Source organism: Thalassophryne amazonica, chromosome 2 (genome assembly GCF_902500255.1).
Source record: "Thalassophryne amazonica chromosome 2, fThaAma1.1, whole genome shotgun sequence".
In the NCBI taxonomy this organism is placed as follows: Eukaryota; Metazoa; Chordata; class Actinopteri; order Batrachoidiformes; family Batrachoididae; genus Thalassophryne; species Thalassophryne amazonica.
The window spans coordinates 6,836,519-6,860,327 of NC_047104.1; the positions used below are offsets into that span (position 1 = coordinate 6,836,519).

General features: G+C 39.7%; 1 protein-coding gene across 1 annotated transcript; it reads right to left on the reverse strand.

Moving 5' to 3' along the window:
- Positions 1–409: 409 nt before the first annotated feature.
- On the reverse strand, positions 410–16,632 carry ap3s2 (adaptor related protein complex 3 subunit sigma 2). The gene is made up of 6 exons (XM_034183390.1): positions 16,454–16,632; positions 10,594–10,685; positions 10,321–10,432; positions 7,920–7,991; positions 3,460–3,567; positions 410–546 (listed from the first exon to the last, which is right to left on the reverse strand). The coding sequence occupies exons 1-6, from the start codon at positions 16,628–16,630 to the stop codon at positions 421–423; spliced, it is 687 nt and encodes a 228-aa protein (XP_034039281.1). The 5' UTR covers positions 16,631–16,632; the 3' UTR covers positions 410–420.
- Positions 16,633–23,809: the final 7,177 nt, after the last annotated feature.

The window sequence follows — 23,809 nt, forward strand, 5'->3', positions numbered from 1 at the left end:
TAAGACACCACAGCAGGCAGCTAAAACAGTAAAAACTCTGTCAAAGTCCAAATATTTCTGGCCCTAACTGTATGCTGCAAACACAGAAAACAAAATAAAAAAAATAATAATAAATTAAAAAAAAAAACACAAAAAACCCATTTGTCAGAACAGATATTTCTGCTTTGAACATTCAGGCCGCGCAGCTACAGACGAAAAGCACATTTCACTGTTCATTTAGAAAAGGATGCAGGTCAACAGGAGGACACATCTGCAAGGAATCACATTTGACCACAGTGTGCAAATCAGTCAGCTGGAGAAACGTGACAGTTACACAAAGAACTCCCACATCACCTCCTGTACATGAGAAATGTTGCTTGCATGTTTTTGAAAGACAGTTTCCAGTGAAGCCAGGTGGCGAGGACGTAAACAAGGCCTGCCTCAGAACGGGGAGAGGCTCGGCACTTTGATATTAATGTCTCCGATGTTGATGTTGCGAGGAATCTCAGGAAGGTTGATGTTCTTGACTGCAGAGACAGCTCGAGCAGGTGCTGCCGACAAACCTCCCTGCCCGTACAAAAAAACAACACACACACACACCCTCTATTATTATCATCACACCCTCCATTACTTCACACTCACCACATCCAAATCTTGCGTCAGGCGCCACAATGTCAAAGTACTTCTTCTTCAGAGGACACTCTTTAAAATATTATTACTGCAGACAGATTACTGTAATCCTGTCATCCGTCCATGTCTCAACACTTTAATAACTGTGAACAGATTGCAAACATCTGTTTAGACACTTTGTCCTCTGAAACAAGTGAAAAAAGGCTTGTTAATAAATTCAATTCAATGTATTTTATCAGCTGCTGCAATGAAGAATCAGAAATATTTTAACTTTATACATTTTTTCCCCTTCCGGTTTTTATCCAATCTGTCACCATCCAAGTAAGAACACCAGTCAGTTAATCATTATTAGTACTATTATTATTATTACATTTTCTGGACTGTAAATCAGAATATTTTTACAAGTCTGGGGTTCCTTGCAAGTTATATTCTGAAGTGACGTACAGTAGTATTCAGAATAATAGTAGTGCTATGTGACTAAAAAGATTAATCCAGGTTTTGAGTATATTTCTTATTGTTACATGGGAAACAAGGTACCAGTAGATTCAGCAGATTCTCACAAATCCAACAAGACCAAGCATTCATGATATGCACACTCTTAAGGCTATGAAATTGGGCTATTAGTAAAAAAAAAAAAAAAAAAAAAAAAAGTAGAAAAGGGGGTGTTCACAATAATAGTAGTGTGGCATTCAGTCAGTGAGTTTGTCAATTTTGTGGAACAAACAGGTGTGAATCAGGTGTCCCCCTATTAAAGGATGAAGCCAGCACCTGTTGAACATGCTTTTCTCTTTGAAAGCCTGAGGAAAATGGGACGTTCAAGACATTGTTCAGAAGAACAGCGAATTTGATTAAAAAGTTGGTTGGAGAGGGGAAAACTTATACACGGGTGCAAAAAAATTATAGGCTGTTCATCTACTATGATCTCCAATGCTTTAAAATGGGGGAAAAAAAAACAGACACGTGGAAGAAAACAGAAAACAACCATCAAAATGGATAGAAGAATAACCAGAATGGCAAAGGCTCACCCATTGATCAGCTCCAGGATGATCAATGACAGTCTGGAGTTACCTGTAAGTGCTGTGACAGTTAGAAGACGCCTGTGTGAAGCTTATTTGCAAGAATCCCCCGCAAAGTCCCTCTGTTAAATAAAAGACATGCGCAGAAGAGGTTACAATTTGCCAAAGAACACATCAACTGGCCTAAAGAGAAATGGAGGAATATTTTGTGGACTGATGAGAGTAAAATTGTTCTTTTTGGGTCCAAGAGCCGCAGACAGTTTGTGAGACGACCCCCAAACTCTGAATTCAAGCCACAGTTCACAGTGAAGACAGTGAAGCATGGTGGTGCAAGCATCATGATATGGGCATGTTTCTCCTACTATGGTGTTGCGCCTATATATCGCATCCCAGGTATCATGGATCAGTTTGGATATGTCAAAATACTTGAAGAGGTCATGTTGCCTTATGCTGAAGAGGACATGCCCTTGAAATGGGTGTTTCAACAAGACAATGACGCCAAGCACACTAGTAAACCAGCAAAATCTTGGTTCCAAACCAACAAAATTAATGCCTCGCAGATGTGACGAAATCATGAAAAACTGTGGTTATACAACTAAATACTAGTTTAGTGATTCACAGGATTGATAAAAACGCAGTTTGAACATAATAGTTTTGAGTTTGTAGTGTCAACAGCAGATGCTACTATTATTGTGAACACTCCCTTTTCTACTTTTTTTTTTTTTTTTTTTTTTACTAATAGCCCAATTTCATAGCCTTAAGAGTGTGCATATCATGAATGCTTGGTCTTGTTGGATTTGTGAGAATCTACTGGTACCTTGTTTCTCATGTGACAATAAGAAATATACTCAAAACCTGGATTAATCTTTTTAGTCACATAGCACTACTATTATTCTGAATACGACTGTACGTCAAAAATAGGGCTGCAACATTCCACAAAAAATCATGGTTCAGTTATGTTTTTGCTATTTAGCCGATGTTCTTCCGGCTGGTACGTGACTGTTGTTGTTCAGTCTGACACGAAAATAACTTCATCCAACTGATGTTAATTTTGTTTCGTCCATTTTGGTGTTTTTTGTCTTTGCTCATTTTCAGAACAGCTGTTATTGAAATGTGTCACAATCACATACAATGCAAAGAAAAGATACACTCCTTCCGTTCTGACCTTTCACAAAAAAGTTTCAAACATTACTGCTGCTGATCAGCAGGAACTCCCACCAACTCAGCACATTTTTCTTCAGATACAAATGCTGTGCTTCATGTGTTGGTGGGGGATGGTTAAAAGACGACATCAGATTTCCTGGAACCTCCTACCCTATATTCCCGACAGGCGCAGACATGCATGTTTGTGGCCAACCTGACAGAAAGAACCTGCATGTCAGCCACCAAAACCACACAAACCTAAATTACAAGAACTCTGAAATCAGACAAAACAACACCACACAGTCTTCTTTAGTGGATTAGTCATGTAAGATGAGAAAATCACATGAACTGTACTACCTCGGACATGTGCACATTTCATATCTTGGACTTTCAAACAACTGCATAATAATTTAACTTAATAACTGGACTTTTTTGCAACTGCTTTTTGCATAGTAATTGGACTTTTGCACAATTGCATATTTGCATAATAATTTAACTTAATAATGATATATAAATGACGTGCACCCTGGTGCTACAGCAGCAGGTGTCTTATAGATGCTGCGGAATTCTAGAACATTCTGTGGTTGTAAAAACAGAGGGATGATAATTTGCAGTCAGCTGTAAGATGATACTGGGTAACACAGGTTTTCCTCATGGAAAGACATGAACATGATCCTGGTGAGAGTCTGACCTCTGACTTCTCCATGCGGTTCTGCACCTCAACCTGAGCCACAATCTCATTCATGTTGGTCTCCAGCACCATGCCTCCCATCACCACCTCCTGCAAGATATAATGGACCTGCAAAAAGAAAAATCTAAATAAAACCATTCCGCATCACATTCTTTCAAATTTGTCTCTGAACCTGCTCAAAGTGACGCAATCATTATAAAACATCAAACAAAGCTGCATGAGCTACACATGAATTGATGGTGCAACGTTGCTCACTGAAAACACCATATTCCAAACTGATACTCAGAGCTGGGTGACCTTCAAAGAAATATTTTTATCTGTTTTCTTATGCCAAGTGACGCCAGTGAAATAAGGGAAACACTAAATCTAAAAACAGAAAGTCTTTTATGATAGTAATATGAAGAAGAAGAACAAGAAGAAGCAGGAGGACAAGGAGAAGGAGGTGGAGAAGAAGAAGATGACGAAGACACTTCTGCTGCCTCTTCCCCCTCCCTATGCAGCCAATGTAATTAATCCTTATGTAAGGACGTGTGTTCTGCCTTCTCAGGAAACAGGATTACTGGGTGCCCCTATGGTTAAAAAGACGTCAGCAGGTCACAGATCTTTTTATTAACTGTGCAGTTGTTCTGTGGAACAATTTTCCCACTGAGACAAAGCAGTCTGATCCTCTGGAGACATTCAAATCCAGACCAAAGACCCATCTGTTCTCCCTTTCCAATGATGAATATAGTTGTGCGTTTTGAACTACTTTCTCCTCCGTCTCAAATTGTGTCACTAATAATTGGAGCAGGACATGGTCTCATCATATCTAAATTCTGGGACTGTTCGTGAGGCAAAGGGCTAACTGACAGCAACCACATTAGCATCCTGTCTGTTACTCTGTCACTTTGCTGATGAGGATTCATGTCTACGAGTTGTTTGCTCTGGTTGATTGATTTCTGCTCTACCTCTCTTTTTTGATGTACTGCTGACCTTCAATGACAGCTGGATGACCCGGCGGTCCCCTGCCTGACCGTGTGATGTGGCCCAAGGCTGGACACTTTCTAATTCCCATTCGTGATGAACTGTGGGTCATGCTGTTTGTTCGACTCCAATGTGGACAGTCATTTCTGTTTGCAAGTCAGTGTCAGATCCGAGAAAATGACATACGATACAAATGGCCAAAATGCTTTACAGTGATGCCTCACATTCACACACTGATGTCAGGATGCTGCCACGCAAGACTCGCAATCCATCCCGGAGCAATTTGGGGATTAAGGACTCTGCACAAGGGTCATGAATGATTTTACTGGTCTGAGGGGGATTTGAACCAAGGATCCTCTGATCACAAGTACACTGCTTTAACCATTTGACCATCCTGCAAACTAACTAACCTGCATGGAAATTATACTTCACGCAACCAGTAACCTACAGTTGTTTGTTCCATAGGTCAAGCAAGTTTTCTGTACAACTTAACACTTACAATCCAGCCTCAGTGTACTCCGACCTACACGTAAATGTACAATGGACAGTCCAGGGTGGTAACTGTAGCCAGGTAGGGGCCGATGAAGACCAAGTCAAACTCCCACACTATGATCCTAGTGTATTGAATAACTAGCGGCTGATATCAAATCTGTCACAGCAGCTCGTGGACTGTCTTACTGAGAATAATCTCTTTGAGCCACTGCAGTCTGCTTTTAGAAAATATCATTCCACAGAGACAGCTCTCACTAAAGTGGTGAATGATCTTCTGCTTACATTGGATTCGGACACTACTACGGTTCTGTTGCTGTTAGATCTCAGTGCTGCGTTTGATACCATGGATCATCATATTCTACTTGATAGGCTGGAAAATCATTTTGGGATTACTGGGAGTGCCCTTGCATGGCTGACGTCATACTTGACCAGTCATTCTCATTGTGTTTTGTACAGTAACACTACCTCTAACTTAGTGACATGAAATTTGGGGTTCCACAGGGGTCTGTCTTAGGCCCCCTGCTTTTCTCCCTTTATAATAGCATCCCTTGGGCACATATTGCGGCGTTTTGGGATTACCTTTCACTGCTATGCAGATGATACTCAGTTATATATGCTGATAACTGCTAGTAATCTCGTTCACATAAAATCCTTAGAAGATTGCCTTGCAGCAGTGAGAAGTTGGAAGTCTAGAAACGTCCTACTTTTAAACTCTGATAAGACTGAAATGATGGTTCTTGGTAAAGTGAGACATCGGCATCAATTTGACCAGTTAACGCTCAGCCTAGGCTCGTGTGTCATACATCACACTGACAAAGTGAGGAACCTTGGGGTAATTTTTGATCCTTCGTGTCCTTTGGCCTCCACATTACAAATATTACTAGGACTGCTTTCTTCCACCTGCGAAATATAGTGAAGATTCATCCCATCCTGTCTATGGCTGATGCTGAGATCCTGATCCATGCGTTTATCTCTTCTAGATTGGACTACTGCAATGTTCTATTTTCTGGTTTACTGCAGTCTAGCATTAGGGCTCTCCAACTGGTTCAAAATGCTGCAGCCAGACTTTTGACACGAATCAGAAAGTTCGACCACATTACACCCATTTTGGCATCTCTTCACTGTCTTCCTGACCCAGTGAGATCAGATTTTAAGGTTCTGCTACAAACCTATAAAATTATTCATGGACTGGCACCTCCCTACCTAGCTGACCTAATTAAACCTTACGTACCGGCCTGGGCCTTACGTTCTCAGGGTGCAGGACTACTTTATGTCCCTAAGGTGAATAAGAAGTCTGCGGGTCACAGAGCTTTCTCTTATCGTGCCCCTGTTCTGTGGAATGATCTCCCTGCGTCAATAAAACAGTCAGATTCTGTGGAGACTTTCAAGTCCAGACTTAAGACACACTTATTTTCCCTTTCATATGGCTAGCATACTGGTACAGTTTTGTTTTACACTTTTTACTCTTTTAAATTTATTTATTAGTAATTGGAGCGGGCCACGGCCTCAACTTTACTTAAATTCTGGGTCTTTTAGTGAAGCTTAGGGCTAGCGGCCGGCGATCACCTTAGTATTTCTTTTGTTTTTCTTGCTGATTAATGCTGACAAATTATACAGTATTTTTTGTCTTTCTGATGCCTGATTCTGTTTTTTCTCTGTTTAAGGTGCAGCTCCATCCAGAGATGGGAGTTGTATTCGTGTTGGCGATCCTCCTGTCCTGTGCACCAATAGCATTTCTTGTATATTCGTCCGTGAATTGTTCTGTAATTTATGTCTGTATCATGGCCCAAGCAGAGGGTCACCCCTTTGAGTCTGGTCTGCTTGAGGTTTTTCCCTCAGTAGGAGTTTTTCCTTACCACTGTTGCTCTGGGGGTTTGTAAGGTTAGACCTTACCTGTGTGAAGCACCTTGAGGTAACTCTGTTGTGATTTGGTGCTATATAAATTAAAATAAATTGAAATTGAAATGATGACATCAATTCAACACAAAAGTTAAATTATCGCCAAAGCCTTTGGTTGTCAAACAAAAAAATAAATAAAATCCAAGAAAAACTGGGTGATCCAGGATCTGAGAACTCTTGCCATGCAAATCCAGTTAATTTGGTGATCTTTACACCCAGTAGAGGGTGCTACTGTTCACCCCAGTGGGGAAAATCCCTCCTGATATCGAGGCTGTGAGGAACTTCTGATTTAGAGTAAAACCAACAAAAAGTGTAATAATCCTGCTACTGCTAAAATTACTGAGTACAGCATAAAGGTCTGCCAGAAAAATGTAAATATAACATACCTGACTTGACAGATAACATCAGGTCAAGTCAGGAGCATGCACTCGTACTGCACTTTGCCACACCTACAACACCACCTTAGTTCCTGGATCCAACCACCCAGACAGACAATATAAAACTAAAAAAAAAAAAAAAAAAAAAAAAAAAAAAATCTATGCTAATGACTCAGGGTATTCTTACAACACTGAGTGCAACATTAGTTGGCTGTTCTACAAATGTAGCTCTAGCATCTGTTTCAAAGAACCAAAAGATCTGGGATCACATCAGAATATCAACAACTTCATCCAGTTAACGCGGTAATCCATGTATGAAGATCAGACCCGGTTACGCAGCTCAGCAAATGTAGTCACAGGACACAACAGCACCACGGATAAATGTGGTGCCTCTGTGTGCACGTAAAAAAACAAAACAAAACATAAGTCCATTTTAAAGTAAAACGACAGACTGAACAATGTCAATGTGCATGAATTACTATATAATTACAACCACACGTGAGGCTGTCCAGCAGAAAAATTTACACCTTTCATCTGCAGAACATTCCTCAGCCAAACCCTGAAGCACCACATGACATCAATGACCTGCTGTGAAAATTCAGTCAAGATGGCGCTAAACACCTCCAATCACACACGATGCGGCAAATCTTCATGTTACACAAGTCTGCAAGATTTACTCCAAAAACCTGAGATCCACGTGTTTGGTGAAGCACGTGTCATGCGTCTCACCTTGTCCATGTGAAATATCAGGTCCAGTTCACAGACGTTCTCGAAGCATTTATCCAGAGTTTCCACAAACACCTACAACACACACAGTTTGACCTTTACTCTGGAGACCAAACATTCAACACGGTCAAAACTATTCTATTTTTTAATCCTAGTAGGTCAACCCATAATTTGCATCACTGGAGCAATTGACCTTTTGACCCCTGTACAAACGGAAAATGACATTTGTCACCATTTTTGCTGTTTTTAACCCACAACTCCAGAACATTCAGTCATACCAGACAGTCCAAACTATATATTTTCGGAATCTTTATGATCAGACAAATAATGTGGCATAGTTTTAAATATGACCGGAGCATTTTTAAATTTGGACTCCTGTGTAATTCTTCATCAACTCCAACCTGAATACAGCTGAGGCTAAGTGGTACATAACTGACGACTGGCTCATGGACTAAAAGAAGCGGTCAGCTTTTGCTTATTGGGCACCAACTTTGTGAAACAGTCAACCAGCTGATATCAGACAGACAAGCACCGTGGAAGACTTCAGCCAAGACGACAAACATTTTTTTTTTTTCCTCAGTGTTCATGATGAATGATTGGGTTCTGATTTCTTATTTGTGTTGACTGACTGTTCTAATTTCATGTTAATTTAGTTAAAACTGTGCCTTGTCTTCTTTTTTTTAGGACTTTAAAAATTAGATATGTTTTTCAGGAACATAATTCCAAGTGGAAGCGGGGCTTCTGTGGGCATTTCATCTGACAGGCTACATTCTTCAAGAGTTATAACAACACTGAAAAAGTCAGATCACAGCAAAGTTCACAAAAACTGGATGACTAAAACAAAGTTCCATTTGTGGCTGAAATGTGGATAAAACAACTATATAAGAAGTGGTTTTGTTTGACTGATTTATATGAATGACATTATAATGCTACACAAGTTACACAGTTGTATGTAACGGTTTGGGCACCCCTGATGATTTCCATGATTTTCCTTTAAAAATCATTGGTTGTTTGGATCAGCAATTTCAGTTAAATATATCATATAGCAGACAAACACAGTGATATTTGAGAAATGAAATGAAGTTTATAGGATTTACAGAAAGTGTGCAATAATTATTTAAACAAAATTAGGCATAAATTTGGGCACCCCAACAGAAAAAAAATACATACGTGTACGCAGATAAGTCTTCCTCTGCATTACAGCATCATACAGTATCTCCTTGTGCAAAGTGCGCTGTATAGTTGAACAATGCACAGAGACACTATCTGCAGCAAGATCATGTTGTAGGTCTTTGGAGCAGGTCTGTGGTTTACTATGACTGTTCTCACCATTCTTCGCTTCAGCTTATCTGAAATTTTTCTTGGCCTGCCACTTCAGGCCTTAACTAGTCCTGTGCCTGTGGTCTTCCATTTCCTCACTATGTTCCTCACAGTGGAAACTGACAGCTGAAATCTCTGAGATAGCTTATTGTATCCTTACCCTAAACCATGATATTGAACAATCTTTGTTTTCAGGTCATTTGAGAGTTGTTTAGAGGCTCCCATGTTGCCACTCATTAGAAGAGCTGCAAAGAGGGGAAACATTTGCAAATGGCCAGCTTAAATACCCTTTCTCGTGATTGGATTCACCTGTGTAATGACGTCAAGGGTCAAGGAGCTAGCAAACCAATTTTGTGTTCCAATAATTAGTGCTAAATGTATTCACATTAATAGAATGACAAGGGTGCCCAAATTTATGCACCTGCCCAATTTTGTTTAAATAATTATTGCACACTTTCTGTAAATACTAGAAACTTCATTTCACTTCTCAAATATCAGTGTGTTTGTCTGCTACATGATATATTTAACTGAAATTTCTGATCCAGACAACCAATGATTTATAAAGGAAAATCATGAAAATGATCACAGGACCCAAACTTTTGCATACAACTGTATATAGTGATGTGTAGAGTGAACAGGGTAGGCATCAACCCTCTGATGCATTCATTATTTAATAAGTCCAATTTTGGCCCTGAAGAAACTGATCCTTCTAGAGGAAAAATAAATCAACAAACAACCACTGGTTTCTGGACCAAAATACCCACAGGCTTTCCACCAAAAATCAATTTTCAGTCAAATCTGAGGCGCTCATATTTCACTCACTGCCTGCATCTTAAAAAACAAACAAACAAAAATCCCTATAACAGGGGTGCCTAGTGATGTAATCTTGAGATTAGTTGAGAATCCCCAGATTCTGCAGCGTGAAGTGGATAAAATGATAAGATCATTCTAAATTGTGTTGAGATTAAAGAGCATATTTTTAAAGGATTGTATGAAATAACATGAATTTATTTTTTGAATTTGACAAAACAAAACAGGGCACTGTCAACTTTTTTTAGATAAGAATTTGAAAGCAGCAGCTGACCTGAATCAGGTCCAGAATTCCCAGCTCGCTCTCAGACGAATCCACACAGAAGACAAAGTAGAGGGTGGCATAGTGACGGTAAATCAACTTGTAATCAGAGCCACCGATGAGACTGCAACCACAAACAGGCATTTAAGAATCACCAATGACACGTTTAGCTGTCACAGCATTTCACCCACAAGCAACACATGTTCAAACCTGCAAGTGCTCACACGCACGCACTCTCTCACAGGTGGGAGAAATTCTCTCCACAATCACAAACGGAACACTTGCCTTCCGCCCTCCAAGAAGTTGCAAACATTATCATCCCTCTTAGAAACCAAATGGAAAGTCTCACGAATGATCTGTTGCTGCATATCCTCTGCCTGCAAGAAAAAAAGGATGTTTTAGAGTTTACCAGGCACAAGTCCAAAGATAAGCGTGTGGAAAAAAATCAACCAGCTCTATGATCTGTTCTGCTGTTTTTCAGCGTCCTTCTTCCCTCACTAGGGTTCTGTCCAAATACAACCACCATAAGGTTGTTATTATCCCCATCATGGAGGTAATGCTGTATAATCTGTATCTGTATTGTTGCAATTCTGCTTGTTAATTTCCAGGTTTTTTGTACTTTGGCAAATCAGCGCACTGACCTGCACTCACCTCTGTTTAAAGCAGACGTGCTCTCTGACGTCTCCCTTTTCTATGAGGTGTTGTCACTGTAAACAGATATACTACAAAGCCGTCTGTGGGTTGCCATGTGACAGCACCACATTAGTCAGCTGTGAGTTTGGGTGGGAGAAACAGCATAAAAGTATCATCCCTGTATTGTTCACTTTTTGGACAGTGACAGTATGATATCATGGTATTACCAGTTTGCAATATTTGACCACATCAATAACTATTATTATTATTATTTTTTTTTTTTTTTGCTTTGGGAGCAAAAGTTTAATCTGGCCTATTTTCATTTTCAAATCTTCTCCTTCAAATTGAAAATCTTGGTGAAATGAACTTCATGACAAAGATTTTAGACATTTAGCAAGTCTGTAGATTTTAGACATTTAGCAAGTCTGTAGCTGTGTTAATTAAGGGCTGAAGACTTAAATGAGTCAGCAACACAAAAAATCAGCCCGTGTTGCAGAGGTGAGGCATCAGTGATAACCACTAATCCACCGTGCCACCAATTAACAGACATCCATAAAGGTCCCTTCAAACATAGTGCAAAGTTTGGACGACGTTTGGACAAATATGGCGAAACAGTTCGAATTCGCGCACCACAAAACATCGCGCCAACGGGCAGGCATGCACGATCCCGGTGCGAGAGCTCGTGCACGCGACTGTGTCTTTCGAGCAGGAACAGTGCGAGGTGCACTACATCGTGCCACTCGTGGAATAAATAAAAAATAAAACCAGCCGGTACCTGTGGGACCACATCGTGCCACTTATGCAGAATAAAAAAAAAATTAAAACCAGCCGAGACCTGTGGGTCCACATTGCGCCACTTATGTGGAATAAATAAAAAATAAAACCAGCGGGTACCTGTGGGACCACATCGAGCCACTTATGTGGAATAAATAAAAAATAAAACCAGCTGGTACCTGTGGGACCACATTGTGCCAATTATGTGGAATAAAAAAAAAAAGAAAAAAAAAGAAAATCAGATACCACCCACTGGACACAAACCTGCACCTTCCAAAAGCTCTGATTACCAGTCAGCAACTTTACCACTGAGCTACGGAGCTGTTCTTTGAAAGCTGCCAGAACCTGTCTCATATCAGGAAGGACATGGAAGTATTACAAAAAAAATTTTTAAATCACACACCATATAAAAAAAAACGCAATTATCAAGCAAGCAATACAAATATGATCCATGGTCACAGACAGTCATGAAATGACGAATGAGAAGCAGTGTGCTCTGATGTCCACATACACCGGTCAGGTGCATCCAGACAGCTGCGCACGTGTCCTGCCCAACACGTGTGTCTACTGGAAGGTGCGCCACAGCACAGATACCGCGTCCTGTGAAACAGATCTCACGTGGGTGACGTGACTGTCAGATCACCCACTGCGTGTTATGATCTGATGGTCCATTTCAACCTGGCAGGCTGTGTCCGCTCTCGCTCGCTGCAGCTTATTGCCACGGCGATATATGTATTTATGTTCACATAAGTACAGCAATCAGACACACGTGCCTCAAAGTGGACAGTTGTTAGTCCATGTCTGTCCAAACACAGTAGGTGTTGTCCAGCTGGAATGTCCAGAATGACAGATCCCCTCAGCTTCTTCTGTCCATGGCCACGCCTCCTGTCAGTTCTCAGCACCCACACCAAAGCCACACTCGTGGGGAACTTAGACAAATTTCTCTGAGAGTACGACAGTGGTTATCTGCAGTCTGTTGTCGTGCCAAGAGTGCGAATGGCCACAGATTTTTTAAGTGCCATGCAAACGGTGTTAGATGTTCCTGTGTGTCAAATGGAATTTGGCTGACACCTACCGCGAGAGGGTTCGATGGGTTTGCACAGCGCACACTCTGTCATTCAGCCGCTGGTGTGTGCAAATAGTTGTAGCAACAGCTGTATGAGGCGTTAGAGGCAGGGACGATTTCACACGATTCCTGCGGCATGCATACTCAGTGCGCACTTCCTCCAAACTTTGCACTATGTGTGAAGGGGCCCTTACATTCCAAGAAATTGTTGTGGACATTTTACTATTATGAGATAAAAGACTTTTATTTTTTATTGTTTTAGGATAGGGCAGCATGGTGGTTTAGTGTTTAGCACTGTTACCTCACAGTGAGAAGGTCTTGGGGTCGATTCCCACCTGTGGCCTTTCTATGTGGAGTTTGCATGTTCTCCCCGTGTTTGTGTGGGTTCTCTCCGGGTGCTCCGGCTTCTTCCCACATCCAAAGGCATGCAGATTAGGTGGACTGGAAACTTTATAATTGCCCGTAGGTGTGCGTGCAGTTGTGAATGTATTTGTTTGGCTATATGTGGTCCTAGCAGATGAAGGGGGTTGCCAAAAATGAAATGACTATGTTACAACTTGCCAGCCAAAAGCTTAAAAAGTATGCCATTCTAAATACACGGCACCCAGCAGGCCTCGATGAAAAATATAGGGGAAAATATAGGAATTCAATGAGGAAACTATTGAGACAATGCTACAAATGAGGCAAAAATATAGGGGGATACTAGTCTTGTACAAACAACTTCACAGCAAATAAATAACAAGAGCAATCTGAGATTTCTGACATCCGCCAATCCGGACCCGGAGTCTTCCATGCCATAATATGTATCTGTGGTGCAAATGTGGTGAAAATCTGTTAAGGAATTTTGACATGATCCTTCAAAGCCTATGTAGTGATATTTTGATCCAGAATCCAGATGTGGATCTGGATCACCTCCAAAATTTTAATGGAGTCTTCCATGGCCGAAAATGTATCTGTGCTGCAAATTTTGTGAGAATCCATTAAGTAGTTTTGATGTAATCCTTCAAAGACTATATAAAGGGAAACTTGATCCAGAATCCAGATCTGGATTACCTCCAAAATTTAATGGAGTCTTACATGGTCTAATATGTACCTGTGGTGCAAATTTTGTGAGAATCAACTAAGTAGTTTTGATGTAATACTTCAAAGCCTATATCAGTGCAGCAGATAACAGAATATTTACAGAGGAATCCTTCAAATCTGGAAACAAGCACCAAAGTTGGCACAAATACTCCTTAGACATTACTCTTTTGAAAAAACTGAGTATCCACTTGAATTTTCAGTAGGCAGCCAGGTAGGGGTCAATTGAAGAATTACACAGGAGTCAAAATTTAGAAATGTTTCAATCATATTGAAAGCTATACCACATTATTTGTCTGATCACAACGATACCAAAAAGGTATAGTTTGGACTATCTATTACTGCATGTTATGGAGTTATGGGGTAAAAACAGGAAAAATGGTAACAAAGGTCAGCATTAGTTTGTACAGGGGTTAGAAGTTAAAGTTGGTCCAATTTTGGTAAAAATGTGATGCAAATTATTGGTTGAGTTAATAGGGTTTTAAAAAGGAATAGTTTGCACTATGTGGCATGCTTAGTTATCATGTTACAGGGTAACATATGTCACATGTCATAGAATCCAATGGACGTTGACATTGCTCTACCTTTACCTTGCAGCCCAAGCATTCAACACAGTCAGAACTATTTAATTTATTAATCCTATTAGTTCAACCAATAATTTGCACCACTTTTTTACCAAAATTGGAGCAACTTTAACTTCTAACCCCTGTACAAACTGAAATTGACCTTTGCCACCATTCTTGCTGTTTTTACCCCATAACTCCATAACATTCAGTCATAGATAGTCCAAACTATACCTTTTTGGTATCGTTGTGATCAGACAAATAATGTGGTATAGCTTTCAATATGATCGGAGCATTTTTAATTTTGACCCCTATGCAATTCTTCAATTGACCCCTACCTGGCCGCCTACTGTAAATTCAAGTGGCTACACAGTTTTTTCAAAAGAGTAATGTCTAAGGAGTATTTGTGCCAACTTTGGTGCTTCTTTCCAGAAATGAACAATTGTTACAGTTATCTGCTCCACTAATAAAGTGAAACTTGATCCAGAATCCTGATCTGGCTCTGGATTACCTCCAAAACTTAATGGAGTCTCCCATGGTCTAATATCCATCTGTGGTGAAACTTTCATCAAAATCTGTGCAGTAGTTTTGACATATTCTTGCTAATAGGCAGGCAGACAGACAGACAAATAAATAAATGCTGATGATTTTATTACATCCTTGGAAGACATAATCATTAAAGCAGATAAGGGTAATCATAGATGCTCCATCTCAATAACACTATCAGAGAATTTAGGCTCTAACTAGGGGTGCTACAATATATAGAATGTATCACAAATTGCGATACATTTTGTGATTTCTATCATGATATTTTGAGCAAAGTATTGTGATAAGCTTAATGTATAGGTTAAATTTCAAAATTCAGTAATGCTTAAATGTCTGTAAAAAGTGTTTTATGCTTTGATTAACGGCAGCAACATGCAACTTTTTTAACATCAGGCAGTGAAATCAGGAAATTAAACAGGAACTTAATGGGGAACTTAACACTGAGAATGTTGTCAAATGCTTCATTCACGCTCACCCCAGATGCCTCTTTTGCACCTTTGTGTTATTTGAGAACCAGGAGGATAAATCATCTTGAACAATGAAGAGTCATTAATATCTCCAAATAATAATGTGATATTTCCAATGATCTACTTGCGTGCCTGGTTGTTAGTATGGAACCTGACCATTTTGCAGAGTATAAAGCAATACTGTGACATTTGATGTCAGAAACTGAATTCATTTTTTTTAATGTATCATCCATCTGAACTTGTTAATAAAATTACAGTTGCCTGTTCCAAATGTCCAAAATACATGTTTGAAATGCCTGAGATTGCAGGAAAATGCACCCTTGATTTCAAGCTTTTCCGGGGAGGGCATGCTCCCACACCCCATAGTCAACCCCCCCTTCTAAGAATCCAAGATCTGCCCGTGTGGCCCATGACTGCTGGGATAGGCTCCAGCCCTCCGCAAACAGATCTTGGATAAGCGGTTGCTGTGTGTGTGTGTGTGTTTCAGGACACAATGAAATTAATTTGGTAACTCTCAGACACTAACTCCCACTTACTAGCCTATATTAACTCCCAATTATTAGTAGTAGTAGTATTCACTTTTGTGAATATTTATTTTGTGAATTTGAATATTTAACTTATAATAATACAATATGTAAATAATCATTTGTTGTCGCCCTAAATACTTTAGAGAGGAAACGGCGCCCCCTAGGGATCGCACGCCAGAATCTCTTATTATAATTAATAAATAAATATAAACTCAAATATAAATAGCTGGAATTAATGTCTCAAATCAATTTGACGAAAAAAAAATCGCCGAAAATATAGTCTTACAAAGTGTAAACATGATTTTACACGATGTAAATATAAACATATCTGATCAAATGAAGTAGTACTGAACTAATTCCATCACTTTAGCACTACTGACAGAACAGTAAAAGATAACCGTTTTAGCAGCAGATTAATGCAGAGTTTAAAAAATGTAATCAGATTAAAAACTGGGTGCTAGCTAAACAGGATAACGTTTAAACACTTACAAAATACTGATAAAACCGAATCAGCCGCGGTTTTCCGTGGTTGTTAAATATCAAGATGGCTTTGATCATTTCGACTGCTGGTTTTTTTTTTTTTTTTTTTAACGAAACTGTGAAATACGTCTGATATAATGATTTTTTTTTGTATGTGTAGCTTAATGCGTTTCCGGTTTCATGCATCAAGCTGCAACAAACTCGGAAATCTTTCGTTCCTACTTCTTCGTTTGCGTGAATGGAAGCAGTCACGCTGGGGCTTTAAATCATGATCGCCACCTATACTGGAGTGTGGAGCAGAAACTGAAAAACCAAAAATACAAAAATAAATTCTGAAACCAGTTTAAAGGAGTTTTTTATTTTTTTATTTTTTTGCAAAGAAATATTTAGAATTTAATTTTATGTTTCCTATCTTTAAGACAAGAAACAACTCTTCATCTTTTTTGTTATACAAGAAGAATTTTACACATTAAGCTGTTTGGTAATAAATAATGCGCAGTTTTTGGGCTTATTCCGTTATAAAAAAAAGGCATTTATTTATTTATTTGTCTGCCTGTTAGCAGGATTATGTCAAAATTAGTCAGATAAACAGACAGATAGACAGACAAACAGGCAGACAGACTGTAGCTGAGCTGACCAGCTCGTTCAGTGACAGACTGAGGCATCCTCAGTACAAGAAGGAACGATACCGCAGGTCGTGCTGCTGTCAGACTGTACAATAACACTGTGAAATAACCACATGCAATAATATGTCCACAAATCATGTGCAACAACAACTCGTTTACAAATCCCAGCACTAATGTCACCTTATCAGATCTAAACTCCATTTCACGTATTGTAAAGATGATGTTCCTATCTCCCTTTCAATCCCAATCATGTTTTTATATATATATATATATATATATATATATATATATATATATATATATATATATATATATATATATATATATATATATATATATATAGTATTTCTACCTCATTTCTTATGTCTTGTACTGTTACAAGTATTATTATTGCTTATCCTCGCACACGCTGTTCGATGAACATTTTCCTCTACTTACAACCACCTTGTGGGTGGTCTTAAGCGCTGACGTAACGTGAATTTCTCCTCTGTGAGATCAATAAAGTTTATCTATCGATCCATCAGACAGATAGACAAACAGTCAGACAAACAGACATACAGATAAACAGACAGACAGATAGACAGACAGACAGAATAATAGACAGACAGACAGACAGATAGACAAACAGACAGATAGATAAGACAGTCAGATAAACAGACAGACAGATAAACAGATAGACAGACAGACAGAATAATAGACAGACAGACAGATAGACAAACAGACATACAGATAAACAGACAGACAGATAGACAGACAGACAGAATAATAGACAGACAGACAGACAGACAGATAGACAAACAGACAGACAGATAAACAGCCAGTCAGACAAACAGACAGAAAGATAAATAGACAGACAGATAGACAGGCAGAGAGACAAACAGACAGAAAGACACATAAACAGACAGACAGATAAACATACAGATAAACAGCCAGAAAAACATACAGCCAGCCAGCAGGACAGATAGTATAATAGACAGACAAACAGATAAATAAACATAGACAGATAGACAGACAGACAGAATAATAGACAGACAGACAGACAGACAGACAGATAGACAAACAGACAGACAGATAAGACAGTCAGACAGACATACAGATAAACAGACAGACAGATAAATAGACAGACAGAGAATAATAGACAGACAGACAGATAGATAAGACAGTCAGATAAACAGACAGACAGATAAATAAACAAACAGACAGAATAATAGACAGACAGGCAGACAGACAGATAGACAAACAGACAGATAAACAGGCAGATAGACAGCCAGAAAAACATACAGCCAGCCAGCAGGACAGATAGTATAATAGACAGACAAACAGATAAATAAACATAGACAGAAAGACAGACAAACAGACAGACAGATAAACAGCCAGTCAGACAAACAGACAGAAAGATAAATAGACAGACAGATAGACAGGCAGAGAGACAAACAGACAGAAAGACACATAAACAGACAGACAGATAAACATACAGATAAACAGCCAGAAAAACATACAGCCAGCCAGCAGGACAGATAGTATAATAGACAGACAAACAGATAAATAAACATAGACAGATAGACAGACAGACAGATAAACATACAGATAAACAGACACTCATACAAACAGACAGAAAGATAATCAGACAGACAGACAGACAGGTAGACAGACAATAGGCAGACAGACAGATGGACAAACAGACAGAAAGATAAACAGACAGACAGACAGACAGATAAACAAACAGGCAGATAGACAGACAGATAAACAGACAGAGAATAATAGACCGACAGATAAATAAACAGACGGGCAGACAGACAAACTCACAGATAAGCAGACAGTCAGACAAACAGACAGAAAGATAAACAGACAGACAGAATAATAGACAGATAAATAAACAGACGGGCAGACAGACAAATACACAGATAAGCAGACAGTCAGACAAACAGACAGACAGAATAATAGACAGATAAATAAACACAGACAGAAAGGCAGACAAACAGACAGACAAGCAGGCAGACAGACAGACAGAAAGATGAACAGACAGATAGACAGACAGACAGACATTCAGACAAACAGACAGACAAACAGACAGATAAACAGACAGACAGACAGACAGACAAACAGACAGACAAACAGGCAGACGGAGTGACATACAGGCAGAAAAATAGACAAACAGGCAGATAGACAGTTAGACAAACAGACAGACAAGCAGGCAGACAGTCAGACAGAAAGATGAACAGACAGACAGACAGAGAGACAAACAGACAGACAAAGGCAGACGGAGTGACATACAGGCGGAAAGATAGACAAACAGGCAGATAGACAGTCAGACAAACATAAATAAACAGACAGAAAGACAGACAAATAAATGGTAAATGGACTGCATTTATGTCAGGGTGCTGTCATACAAGGTGCTCACTACACACCGGGGGCAATAGGGGATTAAAGACCTTGCCCAAGGGCCCTTAGTGATTTTCCAGTCAGGTGGGGATTTGAACCCATGATCTTCTGGACTCAAGCACAACACCTTAACCACTAGACCATCACCTCCACAAATAGAGAGAAAAACAGACAGGTGAAAGTTGGAGCTCCTTGGTTGTGGTCATAAAAGGACTTTGTAACGTTTACCTGACATTGTTTTTGAAAATAAATGTTTAATTTCACACTGTTGTTTGTGAGATCAGACTGCAGTGTGTCTGTCTGTGTGACCGGAACCTGTCCTGCTGGGACCGTCCTGCTGGGGCCTGTGTGGTTTCGGTGGTCAGTGTAGCACGGCCACCTGAGATGTTGTCTGCATATCAGCTCTTATCTCCCTCCAACATTCCCTTCCTGCTGCATGGGTGCAAAACAAACAGACGTTCATTAACATGTGTGACCTGCAAGTGCCAAATGGGCTCATTTCCACATGAGTGCAGCCAAAGAATGGATTCCAGCAGGACCGGCGAGGTAGGTGGGCTCACAGCCGGCCTTCACCCAGACTAGAATGGGGCCCAAACAAATGCAAGTGGACAGGCACAACATTCTCTGGCACAGCCAGGGTCACGCTGGTACAGTGAGCACTTGTTAGATGGCGACACACCGGATTTGGACTCGTGGGTGGCCACTCCACTGATATTCATTTTTCATTTTTCCCGCTCAGTGCTAATTGTTGGATTGCGACGGATACTTGGCGTTGTCTGCCAGAGCTGAGGTCACTGGAGGCATTCATGTAGTGCTTTTTTGTTACTTTATTAAGTGATGGAAGCTGCTTGGACTTACTGGATGCATCGGAACTGTCTGATCTGCAGTGGTCAGGAAAAATATCCTCAGGCTTATTTCAAATGGAGGAAGAAACCTCCAGCAGGGCAGGTGATCTCCAGGGGCAGGATCTGAGGGCACACATGAAATTAACTACGTGACAGAAGAGTTACAGTAATGTCCTTATTTTTTTATGATAGTAAACAAACATCATTGAACCCAACTTCATTTTCTTAGATTTCTCATAGAAATCTGCAGTGCGTTCATCCTCCCTCAAGGTGGCAGCATTTCAATGTCATTTGTGAAGATTTGCTCCTCGTGTACGATTCCATAAATCCATATGAATTTTTATCTGTATGTTGTCACTGAGCAATTTGAATGACGCATCACAGGTGGAAATAAGAAAAACAGAAAAAAGACTAAAAGTAGGAAAAAAAGGAGTGGAGATGTTACAGACAGAGACAACTACTCTGTTGCCTGTATACAGCCTCTTTATTTATTATGAAGTAAGGCCTGCATGACACATTTTCAGCTTCAAAGTTTAACCCTCCGAAGGTCAAAGGTCATGTGAGATGGAAGGACTGATGTAAAATTGATACAAACATCATCTGATGGGTCACTTTTATGCTCTTTTGCGTTGTTGATCCATCGTTACAGAAGCTGATAAAAGGTCAGACAGCCATCAACTCCAGCAGGTGATTTCACCGATTAACATCACTTTGGGCAGATGGAATCAGTTAACCAATGAAATCACCTGGTGGAATTGGTTGTTGCAAAGAAAACCTGTCCCCTGTCAGCCCTTGCTGGAATCAGGTTGAGACCTCTGGATTAGACAGATCCTGTCTGTGGCTGATGCTGAAACACTGACTGAAACACTTTTATGTCCTCCAGAATTCAATCAATCAATCAATCAATCAATTTTTTTTTATATAGCGCCAAATCACAACAAACAGTTGCACCAAGGCGCTTTATATTGTAAGGCAAGGCCATACAATAATTAAATAAAACCCCAACGGACAAAACGACCCCCTGTGAGCAAGCACTTGGCTACAGTGGGAAGGAAAAACTCCCTTTTAACAGGAAGAAACCTCCAGCAGAACCAGGCTCAGGGAGGGGCAGTCTTCTGCTGGGACTGGTTTGCAGTGTAAGAGTTTAAATTTTAGGTTTCTGTTTCTGACAGAGATGTTGAATGGTTGTGAATTGCTGCCCACTGTGATCACAGGGGGTGTGGACTGCTGTGTGCCCCAGAGGTTAGAAAAAGCCGGCAGATCACAGAATTTACATTTTGTACACCGACACTTTGAAAGACTGAAGTGGGCAGTCGAGTTCTACTGAGGTTTTTGAAAGCAGACTTTTAACTTTTAAAAGACTGCTTTAGGGTGAAGAAGAAGTCAGCAGGTCAAAGAGCCTTTTCATATCGTGCACCCACCCTGTGGAACAGTCTTCCTGTGACCGTGAGGCAGTCTGAGTCCGTGGACATTTTTAGGTCAAGACTCAAAACCTATTTTTATTCTCTTTCTTGTGGATAGTTTTTATTTTTATTTGTTTTATTCTTTTACTTCTGTTTTTATTTATGTATTTGAAATTTTTTTTTATTCATTTCTAATTATTTATTCAATTTTATGATTTGTTTTATGTAAGGCGCCTTGAGACGGCTTTTGCTGTGATTTGGCGCATTATAAGCTAATTCAATTAAATTAATTAAATTAAACTTTTCTGTTCTCAGCTGTTGATGGTTGGGAAAATTTAATCTTAATGTTGTTAATTTTGGTTTTCTTGTTTGTTTATATGTAATTTTTTTGTTGTTCTTCTTTAATGTTTAATTTAATCATGTTTTTATTTGCTTTTAATCATTATGGGTTTTGTCTGTTTTTTTAACTTTATTTAAAGTGAATGTTATTTAACTTTATCATTATTATTATTATTATTATTATTATTATTATTATTATTATTATTTAACTTTTTAAAATTTGGGAAGCACTTTGTATGTTTGAGCTGAAGTGATGTACACAGAAATGTTACAACCGGCGTCCCGGTTAATTTTATAGATGAGTTCCCGTCCGTAGAATCCATGTTCTCATCACGGTTCCGCAGACACGGGCAGCAAAACAATCCCGATCCTAATCCTGTTCCGAACTTCCTTCATCCCGCGCCGTAACGGAGTCACTACTGCGGTGACCGAAGATATGCGTGAGAGGCCTGACATCTCACTCTGTACTAGATGGCGGAGACTGAGTTTAGACGAAGTAACATTGTCGTGTAGACGTTGTTGTTATTGCTGCTGCAGATATAAAGTAACTAAATCACTCAACCTCTAATTCTACACTGAGATGAATATTACTGTGGCAAATTTACTTCACCTCTGAATTGATCAGATCTGGATTTGCACAAATTTCACTTTTTGATTGTCTGTTGCTGAGGCTACGTATTTTTGTAGGAGTTGCTAAAATGTAAATACATAAATACATAAAAATAATATATGATAGATAGACAGATAGATATAACATGTAGAGGTCAACATTTTGCAAAAACATAAAAATGTACAAACTTTTGAGGATAACAAAAAAAATCTCATGCTTGTTTGTAATGTGGCTCTCAGATGTCTTCACTACAAATGTGCAAACGCTGGTCTTCCAAATAATGACAAAAAATAGTAATTATGTATAAATAATTCAAATGTGCCACCAGTTTTTGTGAGCAGGTAGCCATGTGATGCATTTCTTCGTGTTGAGGACCCTAACAGCTGCAGAAGGTCGGGGACAGGCCAACGTCTCAGCTGTGCCAAAGACACGCTCATGTTTCACCTGGCTGCAGGAGATGTGTGGAGATGCCAGGATGGATGGTTGTCTGCCTGGGTGGTTGCCATCCAGAACCCAAAGCGGTTCTGCAGTGTGGTGGACTATGTGACACATGGCATGCTCCCAGACAGAACTTGACCTTCACCTTTAAAAATACAGAATTTCTTCAGAGTGATAAATCAGTTTTATTCGGGAGGCAGTCTGCTGCAATAGACGAGAAATGCAGATTTGTTTTAAATCATGTTTTTTGCTAAGTGATGATTGGCAGCTGTTTTCGTGTTTTTTGGTAATATATATACCAAATATACTCGTATAATAATAATATCTAATATTATATATTATATAATATATATATTATATATATTGTGTGCGTTTATATACACCTTTACGTGTATATAAACGCACACATTTTTTGTGTCATTGCAGTTGTCATTTCTGTTTGTAGAAGCGGATGATGAGAGTGTTGCCATGGTGACCAGACCGCAGTCCAACCAGCGTTTGGAAGGCGGGGCAGGAGGCTCGGGAGTGATTCACCTTTGCGCACACAGACGATCTGTGCAGTGGGCGCCGTGTTTACAGGCAGAATCTACCTGCTCATTAATCGAACCCTGCCTGTGTATCGGAGCGGAGGTACGGACGGTTCGATCAGGACCCGGCGGCCGTGGACTTGCAGGCTGCTGCTGTCTGAAACCATAGATTTATCCTCGATATTCACAAACAAA

What these genes read in the sequence shown, in the direction of transcription:
- ap3s2 (XM_034183390.1), bottom strand. Translation starts at nt 16,630, where the DNA reads ATGCATGAAACCGGAAACGCATTAAGCTACACATACAAAAAAAAATCA. An exon ending in TTCGGTTTTATCAGTATTTT is followed by an intron (nt 10,686 to 16,453) that starts GTAAGTGTTTAA and finishes TTTTTCTTGCAG; the next exon opens with GCAGAGGATATGCAGCAACA. An exon ending in GAATTCTGGACCTGATTCAG is followed by an intron (nt 7,992 to 10,320) that starts GTCAGCTGCTGC and finishes TGTGTGTTGTAG; the next exon opens with GTGTTTGTGGAAACTCTGGA.